This window comes from Myripristis murdjan, chromosome 23 (assembly GCF_902150065.1).
Source record: "Myripristis murdjan chromosome 23, fMyrMur1.1, whole genome shotgun sequence".
Taxonomy (NCBI): domain Eukaryota; kingdom Metazoa; phylum Chordata; class Actinopteri; order Holocentriformes; family Holocentridae; genus Myripristis; species Myripristis murdjan.
The window spans coordinates 19,561,891-19,578,597 of record NC_044002.1 but is presented as its reverse complement, the minus strand read 5'-3'; the positions used below and the strand labels follow the sequence as shown (position 1 = coordinate 19,578,597).

General features: G+C 41.2%; 1 protein-coding gene across 1 annotated transcript; it reads left to right on the top strand.

Annotated features, from left to right (window-relative positions):
- The first annotated feature begins 7,545 nt into the window (after positions 1–7,545).
- LOC115355588 (E3 ubiquitin-protein ligase TRIM21-like) lies at positions 7,546–15,598 on the top strand. Its single transcript, XM_030046446.1, has 3 exons — positions 7,546–7,829; positions 8,025–8,662; positions 14,100–15,598. The coding sequence occupies exons 1-3, from the start codon at positions 7,546–7,548 to the stop codon at positions 15,596–15,598; spliced, it is 2,421 nt and encodes an 806-aa protein (XP_029902306.1).
- The last annotated feature ends 1,109 nt before the right edge of the window (positions 15,599–16,707 follow it).

Below are 16,707 nucleotides of genomic sequence, written 5' to 3'. Positions count from 1 at the left end.
GTGGCACTCTCGTCTAACTTCCGGGTCTCGGAAACACGTCTCTGTCCATGTGAGGGCGCTCGCGGGCGAGTGCAGAATGAATGGGAGTCTATGGGGCTACACCCCTAAAAATCCACTTTTCTCTGGAAATAATTTTTTGTCAAGTAATTTGAATACTGTTTTCAAAAGTTGGGGCTAAAAAAATACACTCAGCTGAATATTGGATTTTTTAAGTTCACCTATCTGTTCTAAAAAGCCGTTCAAAAAGTGTGATGACGTCACACATTGAGAGGTGCTGCTTTACGGCGATTTCCAGAGCCCGTCTCCGGAGAGCAGACGGAGACACTCGAGAGAGCCCGTCTGTGCTATAGGGGAGACTGGGGTAAGTTGAGCCAAAGGGTAAGTTGAGCCACCCCCTGGTGCTAGGAAACGGTAAAAAATATTGATCATGTGACCAAATATTTAGGAGGAAGGCATCATTTCATGGAGTCTGTGAAGGTAAGAACCACATGGGTAAAGTGGTTAGACATTTATTTCCGAAAAACCATTTTTTACTCTTGAAAGTGAATTTAGTCTTTCATAAGTTTCATGAGTATTGTGTTAAGACCAAAATAGATCATTTTAAATTTGTTTCATACATCAGTTGTGGTATCTATGAGCTACAACATGAGGTCATAAACCTAGCATAAAAGTGCACCATTTTAGCTGTGGGGACTAAAAAAGTCAAAATGGTAGCTCTGGGGTAAGTTGAGCCATTTGGCCAGGAGTAAGTTGAGCCGGTAGGGGTAAGTTGAACCACCGGCTCCTGCGTTCTGCGGTGCATTCGGGGCTGAGGCCGGGGGGTCCGGGGGCATGGGGGAGTGCTGGAGGCCACAACTGCTGCCACGGAGCCGAGGGCGAGGCATGGGCGCGCCACAGGACCCCGGAGGCCCCTCGCAGACGCTCAGGCCATTTTGACCACTAAAGCCTTTACGAGGGTTAAATATTAAATCTCTAAAACTCCCCAGACCTCACAGAGTTGGTGGTACAGCAAGGAGGTCTGAGCAATTTGTGTTCCCCTGCAGCCTCGACAGGTGGAATATTGAGTGAAAGCCAGGGGCGGAGCTATGTGGTGGCCAATGGTGGCCATCACAAATATGTTACATTCATATGTTCATAACTGACCTTACTGTCAGCAAGGACACCAAGAAACTAGTGTTCTAGTGTTTTCTTTCCAGAAACACAGCTGTTAATGTTCTCTTCCCAAGCGCACTTAAAGGCATGTTAAAACAGCTGTTTATTGTACCTGCTGAATTGTGTTTAATAAATAAAAATACACATGAATGTGAAGAAGTGACTGTTATTTAGGAAGGGAGAAGGTGAGGGAGGGGTGGGATGGAGGTGGGGAGGAAGGTGGGAGGTGAGTAGGGATATGGCTCAACTTACCCCGCTCCTATGCTCAACTTACCCCATACACGGGGTAAGTTGTGCCACGAGACCACTTTTTTTGGACAGGCTATATTATGGAAACAGTTATGTTTACACTCATTCTGTTTGTTTGAAGAGATGCACAACATCCTGAAATATATGCAGATATATTAGTTAGCGACAAAAATATGATTGCCTTCATGTAGTGATCCTAAATATGAAAAATGGCTCATCTTACCCCAGTCTCCCCTATTAGACATTCTCTGTACACACAAATATCAATTTTGATGGAAAAGTCCTCCTTAAGAGTGGTGTTTCCCGTTTCTCTTGGTCTTCAGGTGCCATCAAGTGGGATCCCTGGTCGTAAATAGCCGCAAGTCCGTCAGCATTCATTAGCAAATGCTAGCGTGTTATGGCCAACAACAGCCGAAACTGTAGGAAACTGAAAGGATATAAGTTCTCGCTAATTTCACTTTTAACCTATAATCCATATTGAACTTTCAGAAACTACAACAGTATTTGAGATTTTTCAAGCATAAACAGGAGTAAGAGACAAATTTAGCCGTTTAGCTCCATAGAGTCCCATTCATTCTGCACTCGCCCGCGATCACCCCCAGTGGAATTACGGTGGAACTGCAACCAAGTTTGATACAACGGGGGTTAATGGGGAGTGGCAAGGCTCGTCGTAGACAGGCTCTGAGCAAATGCGTCTCGTGGGGCGGGCGCAGCTGACCATTCAGCCGATCATGCTCGTTGTTCTGAGACAAACGCATAGACGTCACTCGTATCTCACGCTCAGCAAAGCACGACTGGCTGGAACGATGTCACATGGGGATAGATGCCTTCAGGGTTAAAAAAAAAAAAAACTCTCCGGCAGACAGTTGCGGTAGGCAATAATTTGAAATGGTCAAATTATCGTACATTTGGCCTTTTTGGGGATTATTGATTGTACATCGTACAGAGGGCCAAATTATCGTACAAATACGATATTTATCGTACACCTGGCAACCCTGATGAGAGCGAGTTATCATTTGAAATTATAAAACGGGTGCTTCCCATCCTTAAATGTGATTGGCTGAGCCGCGTTCCATGCCGTTGTATCAGTGTAACCCACTGGTAGACCGAAGCACAACATACCCCTGCGCCAGTGGAAATGGACATAGCGTTGCCTAGCAACCAATTACCTGCGCTCAATTTACTCGTACGTCTGTTTCATTTTTTTTTTTTTTTTTTTTTTACAGAGAATGTCAGACTTTGTAGTGAATTTTGATTTGCTGGGTGGCCTGAGCCTGGATGAGTGGTCGGAGGAGCTGCTTGCTGTCTGTTAAAGGATGCTGGATTCACCACCAGCAACAATGTTTTCACCGGTGTGACAAATCTTCCCACCACCAAGCCATAACCGAGGCAGACTGCCAGAAGATGAAGCACTTTCAGGCATGAAGTTCAAACACACCTTGGGGGGGCTTGTCTGTAAAGTCTGGTTTGACGTGCAGCTTCATATGGGGCGCAGGGCGAACGAGGGCAACCGCAAATTAAAGCCCGACTCCTTCAGCATTCTCCACGACGAGAATGGCCTAAAATATGTCACCATGTCTTTCAACGAATGCACATAAAATCACAAAGATGCTGCCGAAAAAAACAGATATATATGAGCAGCCGGGTAACCCACTGTGTCTGGTGGCGGAGCTTCTTCTTCTTCGCACTTGGCGGCCGCGGTTGAAATGATAACAAACAGGAATTACATCACCAACTCAACTTTTATTTTGTAGTAACGAGTAACGAAGATGGTTATGAGAAATATATCGGAGTAAAAGTGCACATTTATTTCGGAAATGTGGTGGAGTAAGAGTAAAAGTAAAAGAAATATAAATAACGAAGTACAGATATGTGAAAATTCTACTTAAGTACAGTAACAAAGTATTTGTACTTCGTTACATTACAACACTGCGGGCGAGTGCAGGTGTGTGTGCAAAAGTGAAAGTAGTCTGACTGACTCAGTGGATCCGCAAAATGGAAGTTGAAACGGACCATGCGGTTAACTCTACAGTAGAGACATGGATTAGTTCTTTTTTTTTTTTTTTTTTTGTCTCAGACCTGTAGTTGCTAGTTTGCAGAGGTCTTGTACTGGACTACATTATATTGAGAGGCGTTTCTAATTTTTTGTCCTACCATATTTACATACAATGAGGGTGACAGAATAGTGGAAACAGCTCTCAATAAAATACAGTCTAGTACAACAGCAGCATAAACTATGAGCTCAATGTCAAACATAGAACTGAATGAACACCTCTATTACTGTGACAAAAAGAAAACCTGAGCATTATAGTGAGTGAATACAGTGAGTGTATTTTTTGTGATATTATGTACAGTTACGTTGACTCAGTTCAGTTTCTACAAGCCTAAGTCCTGGATAAATTACAAACCAGAATGAAAGTAAGTGTGTTCACAAAGTTTAGTTTTCCTAAAATTCAAACCTGTCATGTCCCATGAAGTGGATTCAGCTGGTGAAACTCATCCAAATTAACCGGCCTGGTCTGGTCCGATTTCATTTATCAGCATTATCACTGAGTCCACTCACCACAAACTTCGCGTTGAAGAAGACGAATAGGCAGCGCAGACAGCCATCGGTTTTGCCCATGCCGGTGTATCTCGCCTCAGCTGATACAGCCACAGGTTACTAAAAAAAAAAATGAAAGGGCAATTGCAGCAAACACCAAATAACACTGAGCTTTTCTCCCGCCCCCTTCCTTCACTTCACCAGACAAACACCACTTGTGTTTGTCTGTTTCGTTTTCTCAGAATCCTCTGTGGTGAAAATGAATGTGTCGCAACTGTCTGGAGCTGAAATTTGACACCTTACATCCACACTCAAATATGTTCAATCTAAAAACCTTACTTCTCAGATTGCACCTGGATACACTTCTGTTTTTGTTTGTGTGTGTGTGTGTGTGTGTGTGTGTGTGTGTGTGTGTGTGTGTGTGTGTGTTTAAGCCCTTATTTCCCTCTTTGGCTTGTTGCCTTTTTCTTGCTTTGTCTATCATCATGATCATTTGCAGGAATTTATGTATACCCTTTATGTCCTTGCTGTTTGTGATTTGGAGACTGAAGCCTGTTCTCAAATGACCTCACAAAAAAATAACAAATGTAAATTTAAACCAACGCAGAGGAGAACCGTCCTGGCAGACTCTCAGATGTTTTGACCAAGCACACACAAACACAAGCATTAGTTTTGGGTGGCTTTGCAAAGGGGCGCATAAAAAATTTGGATGCTCGGTCTTTGCCTCTCTTGCCAGTTTGCTGCCTGAAGATTTCAGGTTTGTTTTTGTGCTGGCAGAGCAGGGGTACGTCAGCCAGAAACACAGACTGACACACAACAGGATGTCTAATAAACCGCATCATGAGGCAGTGATGGAAAGCTGTATGTTCTAAGGCACGACACGCAGCGTGCCTTAGAACATACAGGATTAATACATGCTGCATTGAACTTAGAGCATACAGGATTAAATGTCATGTTTGTACTGGGGGGCAGGAGCCGTGGCAGGTGTGAGAACTATGGAGTGGGCATATCATGCTGCATTGAAGCACGGACAAAGCTGAAAGGGAAAAATCACATTGTGATGTCAGGGGAGGAGGGGGGAGTGTGATGGGTATACTGGGAACAGGAGAGGGGGTAGAAGCACCAGGAAGGCATGAATTACTTCCTGAAGTGACACAAGGTTGGTGGGTAGAATTTAAAAAATAGAGTAAAATGACCTGTGATACACACTGTTGTACATAGGGTGGCAGTATTCACCTTAAGTTGTTTGCAAGCCCAATAAACCGAGAGAAGCAGCAGCAGAGGAGAGGAACACGGTGGATAATACGGTGTTGAAACACAAAACTGAGCCATGTGCTTGTCCAGATCAGATGTTCATCTGTTTCCAACCATGTCAACATGAGTTTTGTTGTCTGTGGTGACAGAGACATCCAAAAACAGCCTGCAATGGATTTCCACGTGCTTTTAAAGTGAAAAAGAAGAGGGTGTCTGACTGTGCAGTAATTTAAAAAGCTTTTATTGGCATAATTAAGTCAGAAAAATACATATATGTATAAATAAATGCCATAGAAAAGAATGCATGTAGTGACAGGGAAATACAGAGAAGCATGAAATATAAATTTTAAAAAAATCCACTATTTCAATTATGTAAACTATATCAAAATGATGTTTGCTAATAGTAGAAAACCTGTCCCAAGAGGAGACATGTGATTTTTTTTTTTTTTTAACTGCAAATAATGTTGTAATCATACAAAAATAATAAAGTGAAAGACTTTTATGACTAGCAACCCAGTTGTTCCTTTTTTGTACTGTAAGTAATTGCTCATTGGAACAGAGGCTTGAACTCAGCTCCTCTTGTTGAATGATGCGCTCCGTCACAACAGGAAAATCCCTCTGGACCAAAAGTGATGCTGTGAAACTGAGTGACACTCAAATGACAGATAAATAGGTACATTTCTCTTGTGGCAAACATATACTGCTGCATTCATGTCTAAAACTGAATTAGAAAAGGTATAAGACATGCACTTGGAAGAAAAAACAGTCAGGCGAATTCCTCATGTTTATTTCTTGCGGAATAGGCTATGACAAGAAAACATGACAAACAATCCGCAGGCGGAGCAACACGGGAAAGAGGAGACTGTCCGCGTCATTTTGAGGAAGTGAAAGTGAAAGTAAACCAGAACGACAACATTGCTGCCTTCGACAAAATTGATTTCTCTCCATAAGAAATAAAACAAGAGGTGAGTACAGCGGGAGCAATTTAACAATATTGAGCCGTATGCCTGTCCATTTTACATTCATTTGTCAATAAAATGCAATGTAACTATATCAAAATAAGTTGAGCTGTTTGTGGTGACAGAGAAATCCAAACACAGACTCCACTGGCATTCCAGGTGCTTTTAAAGTGAAGAAGAGGAGGGCTAATGAGTTTGAAGTAATTTAAAAAGCATTTATTAGAATGTAATGCCAAATGCCAAAGCATGATAAAGAATGGAATATGTGTAGTGGCCAAAGAAATACAGAGAAACATATGAAATATAAAGAAACAAACTACAGTATTTTCAATTAATAACACTGTATCAAAATTATTTTTGCTAATAGTAAAAAAACATGCCCAAACAGGGACTCCTTGTGTTGTTGCTGCTCTTTAAGAGAAGAGGAAGGGATGTCCAATGATTTAAGAGGCCTTTATTATCATGTGTAACAATAATAGATACCAATATCAGCACCATTTTTATTAATATTTACTAGCATCAAAGACATATTTATTACAACTCTTTCCTTGTGAATACCCACACAGTCAAGTTGAAAACATGAGTACCACACTGATTATAGCCATGATAAAAGCCTTGAGGTAAAATTTAGACATTAAACTCACTTGCTCACTCTCCTCATTATTGGACGCTCATCAGCCCTGCTCTTTTTCACTTTATAAGGACCCTGAATGCCACTGGAGCGTCTTGACAGACTCATTTTCTCCACTGTGAGCTCCATGATTATTTCACAAAAAAAATGCATTTACCACTAAAGGACAGAGTTTATTTTTACTATTCGAATATTGAGATTGAATTATGAAGATTGAGTGAATTATTGAGATTGAATTATGAAGACTGAGTGAATTATTGAGATTGACTTACATTTCACATTTTACCTTTAGGTCTCAGTGTGCAGAAATGTCTGCTGCCAGCTGTCTGCTATCTGAAGATCAGTTCCTGTGCTCCATCTGTCTGGATGTGTTCACTGATCCAGTCAGCACACCATGTGGACACAACTTCTGCAAAACCTGCATCACACAGCACTGGGATGTTAACACTCAGTGCCAGTGTCCTATGTGTAAAAAGCATTTTCCCCTAAGACCTGAGCTGCATGTCAACACTTTCATATCTGAGATGGCTGCTCAGTTCAGTTCAGCTCAAAAGAAAGCCAGCAGCCGCTCAGACCAACGATGTGCTAAACCAGGAGAAGTTCTCTGTGACGTCTGCACCGGGACCAAACTGAAGGCCTTGAAGTCCTGCCTGGTGTGTCTGGCCTCCTACTGTGAGACTCACCTGGAGCCTCATCAGAGGATCACAGGCCTGAAGACACATCAGCTGATCGATCCTGTGGACAACCTGGAAGGCAGGATGTGTAAGAAGCACGATAAACCACTGGAGCTTTTCTGCAAGACTGATCAGATGTGTGTATGTCTGTTCTGCACTTCTGACCACAAGTCACATGAGATTGTTCCTCTGAAAGAAGAATATGAAGGAAAGAAGACTGAGCTGGAGAAAACAGAGGCAGAAATTCAGCAAATGATCCAGAAGAGACGAGTGAAGATTCAGGAAATAAAACGATCAGTGGAGCTCAGCAGGGAAGATGCAGACAGAGAGATGGCAGACAGTGTGCGGGTCTTCACTGCTCTGATGCAGTCTGTTGAGAGAGGCCAGGCTGAGCTCATTGACATGATTGAAGAGAAGCAGAAAACAACAGAGAAACAGGCTGAAGGCTTCATCAAAGAGCTGCAACAGGAAATCTCTGAGCTGATGAGGAGAAGCACTGAGGTGGAGCAGCTCTCACACACTGAAGATCACCTCCACCTCCTCCAAAGCTTCCCATCCCTCAGTGCTCCTCTACACACCAAGAACTGGACAGAGGTCAGAGTCCATCGCTCATCATATGTGGGGAGTGTGAGGAGAGCTGTGGCTCAGCTGGAGGAGACGCTCAGTAAAGAGATGAAGAAGCTGTGTGTTGATCTGGAGCTGAAGAGGGTCCAGCAGTTTGAGGTGGATGTGACTCTGGATCCTGATACAGCAAATCCCAAACTCATCCTGTCTGATGATGGGAAACAAGTCAATTGTGGTGATGTATGGAAGAATCTCCCAGACAACCCAGAGAGATTCTCTTATTTTTCCAGTGTCTTAGGACGGCAGAGTTTCTATTCTGGAAGATTTTACTATGAGGTTCAGGTTAAAGAGAACAATGACTGGACTTTAGGAGTGGCCAGAGAGACGATCAAGAGGAAGGGGCAAATTACACGGAACCCCAAAGATGGCTACTGGAGAATAATATTTGGGAATGAGTTCAAAGTTGCTGCCGATACTCCTGTCCGTCTCTCTCTGAAGTCTCGGCCTCAGAAGGTGGGGGTGTTTGTGGATTATGAGGAGGGTCTGGTCTCCTTTTATGATGTAGATGCTGCAGCTCTTATCTACTCCTTTACTGACTGTGGCTTCACTGAGAAACTCTACCCATTCTTTAGTAGTTGTAAGTCTGTCCCTCTGATTATCTGTTCTGTCAGTCAAACAGATGAGTTAAATCATTAGATTTTCTCAGAAAAGATTCACAGCTACTGTATGTAAGCTGAAAGTTCAACATGTTGTTTGACAGTGTCCAAATACTTTTCTGCATTATTTAGATTCCGTTTATTAAGGTTTCTGACTCTCACCAAATTAATGTTATATCAGCAAACAAAAAACTAATGGCTGATAATTGATATATTACAGATGATTATTGCATGATCAAGTTTTGCACATAAATCCTGGCTGCCTCCCCTGTTGCTAATTATCATGTCTGGGAGGAACATGGAGAAATATATCATTTAGATGAGAAAACAAATACCAACAAGGAGCAACAAGAAACAAGCTGAACCTCAATCAGAACAGGAATTCTGTAATGGATAATCATCATCATCATCATCATCATCATCATCTGCCATGCTTTAGACCATAAGTCACAAGCCAGTCAGTATTTTCACATGTACACTTACTTTCCACTATTATCCATGACAACATTCCTAATTTGATACAGGCCAGGCAAACAGCAAATTCTGTTTGGGTTTTCTGAATTAAGAATTAAATTTCTGAATTAAATTTTCTGAAGGTAGTGTTTTCTCATTTAATGCTGTGAGATGTTTCTATTATAAAAATAATTAACATAATGCTGAAATTAAGAATGTCTACTATAGCGGTTATAAGTGTTATAAGGTTAGAAATGAAAGAAAGTCAAGTCATTTTTTTAGAAATCCAATCACCTGTTCACAGTCACTGTTGCTATGAGCTGAGGAGCCCCAATACGGCCACCAGAGGGCAGAATACACCACCTGGAAGTCCTCTGTAGAGTATGATGACCTGATCCTGACAGAAATGTCTCCTTTCAGCAGAGGATGTCACTGTAATCATGTTCAAAACTGGATCAAAACTGCATCAAATGTTAGGTTTTGGCTCAAACTGAGTGATGAAAATGATTGGTGAAAATGATTTGTATACTGTAATACAAATTTAAAAAAATATCATAATCATAATCGCTTTATTGGCCAAATGTACAATGCACACAGGCATTTGTCTTGGTGATACAGCTGAGTGAAACAAGAACAATTGCAGTTAAAAAAAAATTAATATTAAACACAAGAATTGTATACAAGATAAGACTCAGAAAATATGCCTAGTCATTATTGTATACCTGCAAGTTAATAATAAAGTAAGTTACATTGTACCTTTGCACATTTTTGTGCTGTATTCACATTAATTAAACACAAGAATTGTATACAGGATAAGACTCAGAAAATATGCCTTGTCATTATTGTATACCTGCAAGTTAATAATAAAGTATGTTACATTGTACCTTTGCACATTTTTGTGCTGTATTCCTGAGAAGGGGTCGTGGTGTGCTGTTGATAACTTAAATTTATCTCATGGTAAACAAGCTTCAGTCATGCCCACTAGTGTAGTGGTAAGTGATGAAGTGATGAAGTCAGCATACATTCTTAGATTATCACTCACGAGGAAGTGGTTACACTCTATATATTTAAATGGATATTTGACTGATAGGTGTGGATATTCCACACGTGGAAAAAAAATGACTGCAACAGTAGCAGGATGTTAGATCATCATCTGTCTCATTTAAAAACTTAATTAGGCAGCACAAAAGGAATGCTGCCTTAATTTAAAAACATCAACATGGAATTTGGCCACAAAATATCAGCTCCCTAATCTAAGTGCAGTCAGAGGGTGGAGTAACACTGGAACTAGAGGAGAGAGTAAGAGATGCTTTGGGGAAGTGGAAGTGACAGTAAGCCTGAACGACGCCATTTTGCATTTGAGAAGTTTGTCTCTCTATAAGCAGTAAAACTAGAGGTGAGTACAAACTATAACTTTTATTTAACAGAGAACAATAGCACAAAATTGAACTGTAGACCTATCTAGATTGGGTGTTTTTTCAGCTTTATTTGTTTATTCTTTCATTTAATTCGGAGCGACATGGTTTCATATCCAGATTTATACTTTCGAGGCCTACCTAGGCCTAACTTTTTTTTTTTTTTTTTTTTTTTTTTTTTTACACACGAGAAAGTCTTGTTCACAGTCACATTTACAACAGAGCCTCTGAATGTGGCCCAAGGGAAAATTCTCTTAAGATTTCCTTGATGGAAAAACAATCAGCCTAAAGAGTTGTGTTGTGTGCTGATTTCTTCCTACGGTGTTTGTGTATGAGCCACCATTTTCATTCTTAGGGATAGCAAGGTGAAGAAAATTAATGCCATTTTGAGAAAACACAAGTGAAAGACCAATGTTTGTATATTTTTTCAAGATGTATGAATGTACAGGAATTTGGTTACATCACCTCTTAATATATAGAAAGAAAGAACTACATAGAAAAATCATGCAGTCCATGCTTAAAGCAAGAGGATTTGAAACATCCTCGTCTTCCTATAGACAAGATGCATTCAGCAGGAAATATCAAGCAGAAAAAACATGACCCAGCTGAAACACCAATTATACGACTGCAAAATTTGTGCTATAGATTAAGACATTTTTGTGAATGATCCAGTGAGGTGAAGACAGAAAAATGGTATTATCCACTCGATCAGACAGGAGAGATTAGCAACTAAGGTTTAATAAAAAAGTCAGAATATTTTGCCAGTAATGTAGTTTTGCCAGAAAGAATAGATAAAGGAAATGGCGTGGCTAGGCTCTTTGTTTCTTTTAGGAAACATGTAGAAAACAGCAGAAGTTGGAAAGAAGCCAAATTAACAGTTATGAATCCAAACAGTGTGTCTCAACATGCAAATAAAAGCTTTCAAATTTCTGGATGCTCTTTTTCACTTTAAAGGTGCCCTGAATGCCACTGGAGTATCTTCTTTTACTCGTTCTCTCTACTTTGAGCTCCATGATTATTTCACCAAAAGCATTTACCACTTAATGGCCAAATGTTTGTTGTGTTTTTTTTTTTTGTTGTTGTTGGTGTTGTTGCCATGAGCAAGCATTTGGTTGCGTGCTCACGCGCACACACACACACGCGCGCGCGCACGTGTGTGTGTGTGTGTGTGTGTCTGTCCACAGCTAATCTTGCATATTAGGCTACTGGTGCCATCAGCTGAATATGACCAAGTTGTCTCCAGTGAAAAAGCACCATAGAGGAATGCCACACTGCTAAAAGGCCATAAGAGAGTGTGTAGACAGGCAGAGTGAAAAACCAACTCCAGGTTCATTATGGCATCTATGAAGAGAAACTTCTGAGCTTATTATTAAAAATATCAAAAATACATGCATCTTATTCACTCTCACTGACAGACTTACAAATCCTTCAGTGTCAGTCCCCCTGAATTGTTATCCACTAATGCCACTTTTCCACTAGCACCTACTCAGCTCGCCTCAGTTTCGGTCATTTTCCATTACACTTAAGTACCACCTCACCGTCAGTGGAGTCGTCATAGCAAGGCGGCCCCACCACCAACCACAGAAAAGTCTCCACCTCTTCATTTGACCATGGTACCGGTTTGCTTGCCATTTTCCAACTTTGCCAACTTCAGCGATAATCAATGCACACGGTCGCTGTTGCCGTTTTCTTTTAAAAATGCCGGGTTTGGTTTTCGTGAAGGAGTCGCTCTCATGTGTCGTGGCTCCCTGTCCAATCAGTGGCCTGCACTCTGTTTACATCACATTTTCAGCTCAACTCAGCTCGCTTGGAACCCCGGCCGAGTAGGTACTAAAATAGTACCTGGTACCAGGTACTATCAGGTATTACCACCTAATGGAAAACCTTACAAACCGATAGAGTTGAGCTGAGTCGAGCCGAGTAGGTGCTAGTGGAAAAGCGCCAGTCAAGTAATAACTTTGGATCTTTATTTTTACAGATAAAGTTCTTAAGACAAGAGAAATAGTCTATAACTCCATCTCTGGTAAAATGGCTATGCCATCTGTGCCTCTCCATTAAACTACTCATGTTAATTTGGCACATTTTTACCCCCTTAGATCATGCAGCATCAGATGTACTACAAATCTATTCAGTCAGAACAGAGGTCAGAGGGTCAGAGGCTCCAATGGTCTTGAAGACTGCAGTCACTAAACCTTAAAAAAAAAAAAAAAAAAAAAACTGGATGCCTCAATTATAAATAACTACAGGCCCATGAATGAATGAATGAATGAATGAATGAATGAATGACATTCAGCTGAGCAGTGATGCATCAAAAACTTCGGTCTTAACAATACTAGATCTCAGAGCTGTGTTGGACACAGCTGACCAAATGATACTGTTTGACAGACTGGAGAAGTGGATGGGACTTTCTGGCACTCTGCTAGACAGGGACGACTTTTTGTCAATTATGAATGTGAACAAACAAAAATGACGTGGAGTTCCTCAGGGGTCCATACTCGGGCCTCTTCTATTCAGCATCGACATGCCATCATTATGCAGATGACACACAGCTGTACATAACAGTGTCACAAGGTGATTACAGTCCCTTACATTCACTTGACAAATGCACTGAACAAATTAATGAGTGGATGTGCCAGAATTTTGTATAACATGGGGGAAAAAAACAGAAATGATTGTTTTCAGAGTCATTGCTCACCTTGAATACATGATACTGAAATCAGCAAATGATGCCAGAAATCTTGGTGTTGTTTTGGACCTAAACTTCAAAAGCCACGTATATACAATTACAAAGTCAGCTAACTACCACCTCAAAAACATAGCAAGAATTAAAGGATTTCTGTCTCAAAATGATGCAGAAAAACTTATTCATGCATTGATTTTCAGCAGCTTCCTGTGTATCAAAAAACAGACGTTAATTGTATTACTTGCCTACAAAGCATGAAATGGTCCTTGGCCTACATACATCTCTGATTTACTTGTACCTTAATGAGACATCCAGACTCCTCAGGTCACCTGGGAGACATTTGCTCCATGTTCCCAAAACCAAACAAGGTGAAGCAGCTTTTAGTTGCAATGCTTTTTCTTGCAATGCTTTTCGAGGAAAGAGCCAAAAATGGCTCCTGAGCCACAGGTTTCTCGTCATTGGTATAATGTGTGTAATAAAGTGAAACAGATATAGAGAGAACAAGAAACACCTACACTTGAGAGATTTGGCGAGTTTTATTGTATATTTTCTATACTGTACTGTACTATATTTGAATGATACAGGAAGTTATTTTGTAATGTGAAAAGCTTTTTGACAGCAGAGTTGGCTGCTGAGTCTCTCCCAAGTTATGTTTAACAGATAGGGTAACATATTGTCAGGCAAAGGGAAGATATGCCTGGTGGAGATTTGAACTCGACTGAGTGCAGCCTAGTTGTTGTTGTTGTTGTTTTTGCTGTTTTTCAAATAATGCAGATTGAATCATGTATGACAATATTAATATTCCATTCTTTCACTTTAGGTCTCAGTGTGTAGAAATGTCTGCTGCCAGCTGTCTGCTATCTGAAGATCAGTTCCTGTGCTCCAGCTGTCTGGATGTGTTCACTGATCCAGTCAGCACACCATGTGGACGCAACTTCTGTAAAACCTGCATCACACAGCACTGGGATGATAATGCCCCGTACCAGTGTCCCGTGTGTAAAGAGGTTTTCGATCAAAGAGAAGTTCCCTGTGACGTCTGCACCGGGACCAAACTGAAGGCCCTGAAGTCCTGCCTGGTGTGCCTGGCCTCCTACTGTGAGACTCACCTGGAGCCTCATCAGAGGATCACAGGCCTGAAAACACATCAGCTGATCCATCCTGTGGACAACCTGGAAGGAAGAATGTGTAATAAGCACGATGCACCGCTGCAGCTATTCTGCAAGACTGACCAGATGTGTGTATGTCTGTTCTGCACTTCAGACCACAAGTCACATGACATTGTTCCTCTGAAAGAGGAATATGAAGGAAAGAAGGCTGAGCTGGGGAAGACAGAGGCTGAAATTCAGCAGATGATCCAGAAGAGACAAGTGAAGATTCAGGAAATCAAACGATCAGTGGAGCTCAGCAGGGAAGATGCAGAGAGAGAGATAGCAGACAGTTTGCGGGTCTTCACTGCTCTGATGCAGTCTGTTGAGAGAGGCCAGGCTGAGCTCATTGACATGATTGAAAAGAAGCAGAAAACAACAGAGAAACAGGCTGAAGGCTTCATCAAAGAGCTGCAACAGGAAATCTCTGTGCTGATGAGGAGAAGCTCTGAGGTGGAGCAGCTCTCACACACTGAAGACCACCTCCACCTCCTCCAAAGCTTCCCGTCCCTCAGTGCTCCTCCACACACCAAGAACTGGACAGAGGTCAGAGCCCATCGCTCATCATATGTGGGGAGTGTGAGGAGAGCTGTGGCTCAGCTGGAGGAGACGCTCAGTAATGAGATGAAGAAGTTGCTTGAGGCTGAGCTGAAGAGGGTCCAGCAGTTTGAGGTGGAAGTGACTCTGGATCCTGATACAGCACATCCCAAGCTCATCCTGTCTGATGATGAGAAACAAGTAAAGCATGGTGATGTAAGGAAGAATCTCCCAGACAACCCAGAGAGATTCTCTCGCTGTACTTGTGTCTTAGGTAAGCAGAGCTTCTCTTCAGGAAGATTTTACTACAAGGTTGAGGTTAGAGGGAAGACAGAGTGGGATTTAGGAGTGGCCAGAGAGTCGATCAACAGGAAGGGAGATATTGCACTGTGCCCTGAGGATGGCTACTGGACTATATATTTGAGGAATGGAAATGAATACCAAGCCGCTGCAAATTCTGATGTCCGTCTCTCTCTGAAGTCTCAGCCTCAGAAGGTGGGGGTGTTTGTGGATTATGAGGAGGGTCTGGTCTCCTTTTATGACGTAGATGCTGCAGCTCTTATCTACTCCTATAGCGGCTGCAGCTTCACTGAGAAACTCCATCCATTCTTCAGTCTCTGTTTTAATGATCGTGGTAAAAACTCGGCCCCTCTGATCATCTGTCCCGTCAAGCACACAAATTAGAGTCAATTTGTAAGTTTCCATAAAGGATTCACTGTCATTAAAGATGAAGATGTATCGTATTCAGTGATAATATATATATATATATACTTTTCTGTGTCATTCAGATTCTGTTTTACCTGGATTCCAATTTATTCTCATTAATATCTGTTGTCTGTGGTGTGTTCCTATATTTCAATAATTGGTCATTTTTTGTTTTGCTTACTAGAATCTAATCACTTTTGCAGTAAAGTCAAAACTTTACCAAATTACCTTAAGTTTGCCTGTAGCTGAAACATGTCTTGAGGGCAAAATGTAAATGTGTTATTAACTTCAGATCATGGTAGATGCACTGAGTGTTTTATTTAGTTTGTGAATGAGAAAGACTGTTTCTCACATTAAAACAAGTTGTCAAAATAAAGGCAAATGGGAAAAACAACTGTGTGGTTACATCAGTGCCTAGTTCCTGTGCTCTAAAATGGTTTCATTTCTGATTGGTATCAATGCTTGAAAATGGTTTGTTCTGTAAAAGCACTCAACAGAAAAAAGGGAATAACCATTACTACTACTCGGATCCACTTTGTCGTCATCTTCACCTCCAAACCACAGCAGAAGTTTTCTTTTGCAAATGTGTTCATACCTTTTCATTGGATTCACACATTTTTCAGGCTCTTTTGCACAACACTTCTCACATGTGTCATTTACATGGCCCTGACTCCATTGACTTCACTGTGGTAGTCAAAAGCAAAACATCTGCTCACAGCTGATAGAAATGACCTGCACCACTGTGAAATCACTAGTGCACCTGCATCACTACCCTTTCCACAAATCACCATTCACCAATCAATCAGTATGCACCTACAAAAAAGGGCCTATGAATTGTATTCTGTATTTTTTTTTTCTCAACTCCTTTGAGTTTTTCTGTGTAATACTGTATGTGACTTACCGTATTTCAGTTTTTGCCATCAATACAGTACAATTTCACTTCAAAGTCTTTCTGAGTTTGGATGCAGTTCTTTACTGTAAGTTCACATTTGAATGTGCAGCATACAGGAGAACCTTGTTCAAACTGATAGCTGTATTTTGTATTCTGCTGTCAGCTGTGTTACAGTACAGTAGAGCTGACTGAAGGA

Coding starts and splice junctions, on each gene's coding strand:
- LOC115355588 (XM_030046446.1), top strand. CDS start 7,546: ATGTGTAAGAAGCACGATAAACCACTGGAGCTTTTCTGCAAGACTGAT. Junction 7,830..8,024: donor GTCTTCACTGCTCTGATGCA/GTCTGTTGAGAG, acceptor CCCATCCCTCAG/TGCTCCTCTACACACCAAGA. Junction 8,663..14,099: donor CTACCCATTCTTTAGTAGTT/GTAAGTCTGTCC, acceptor TGCTATCTGAAG/ATCAGTTCCTGTGCTCCAGC.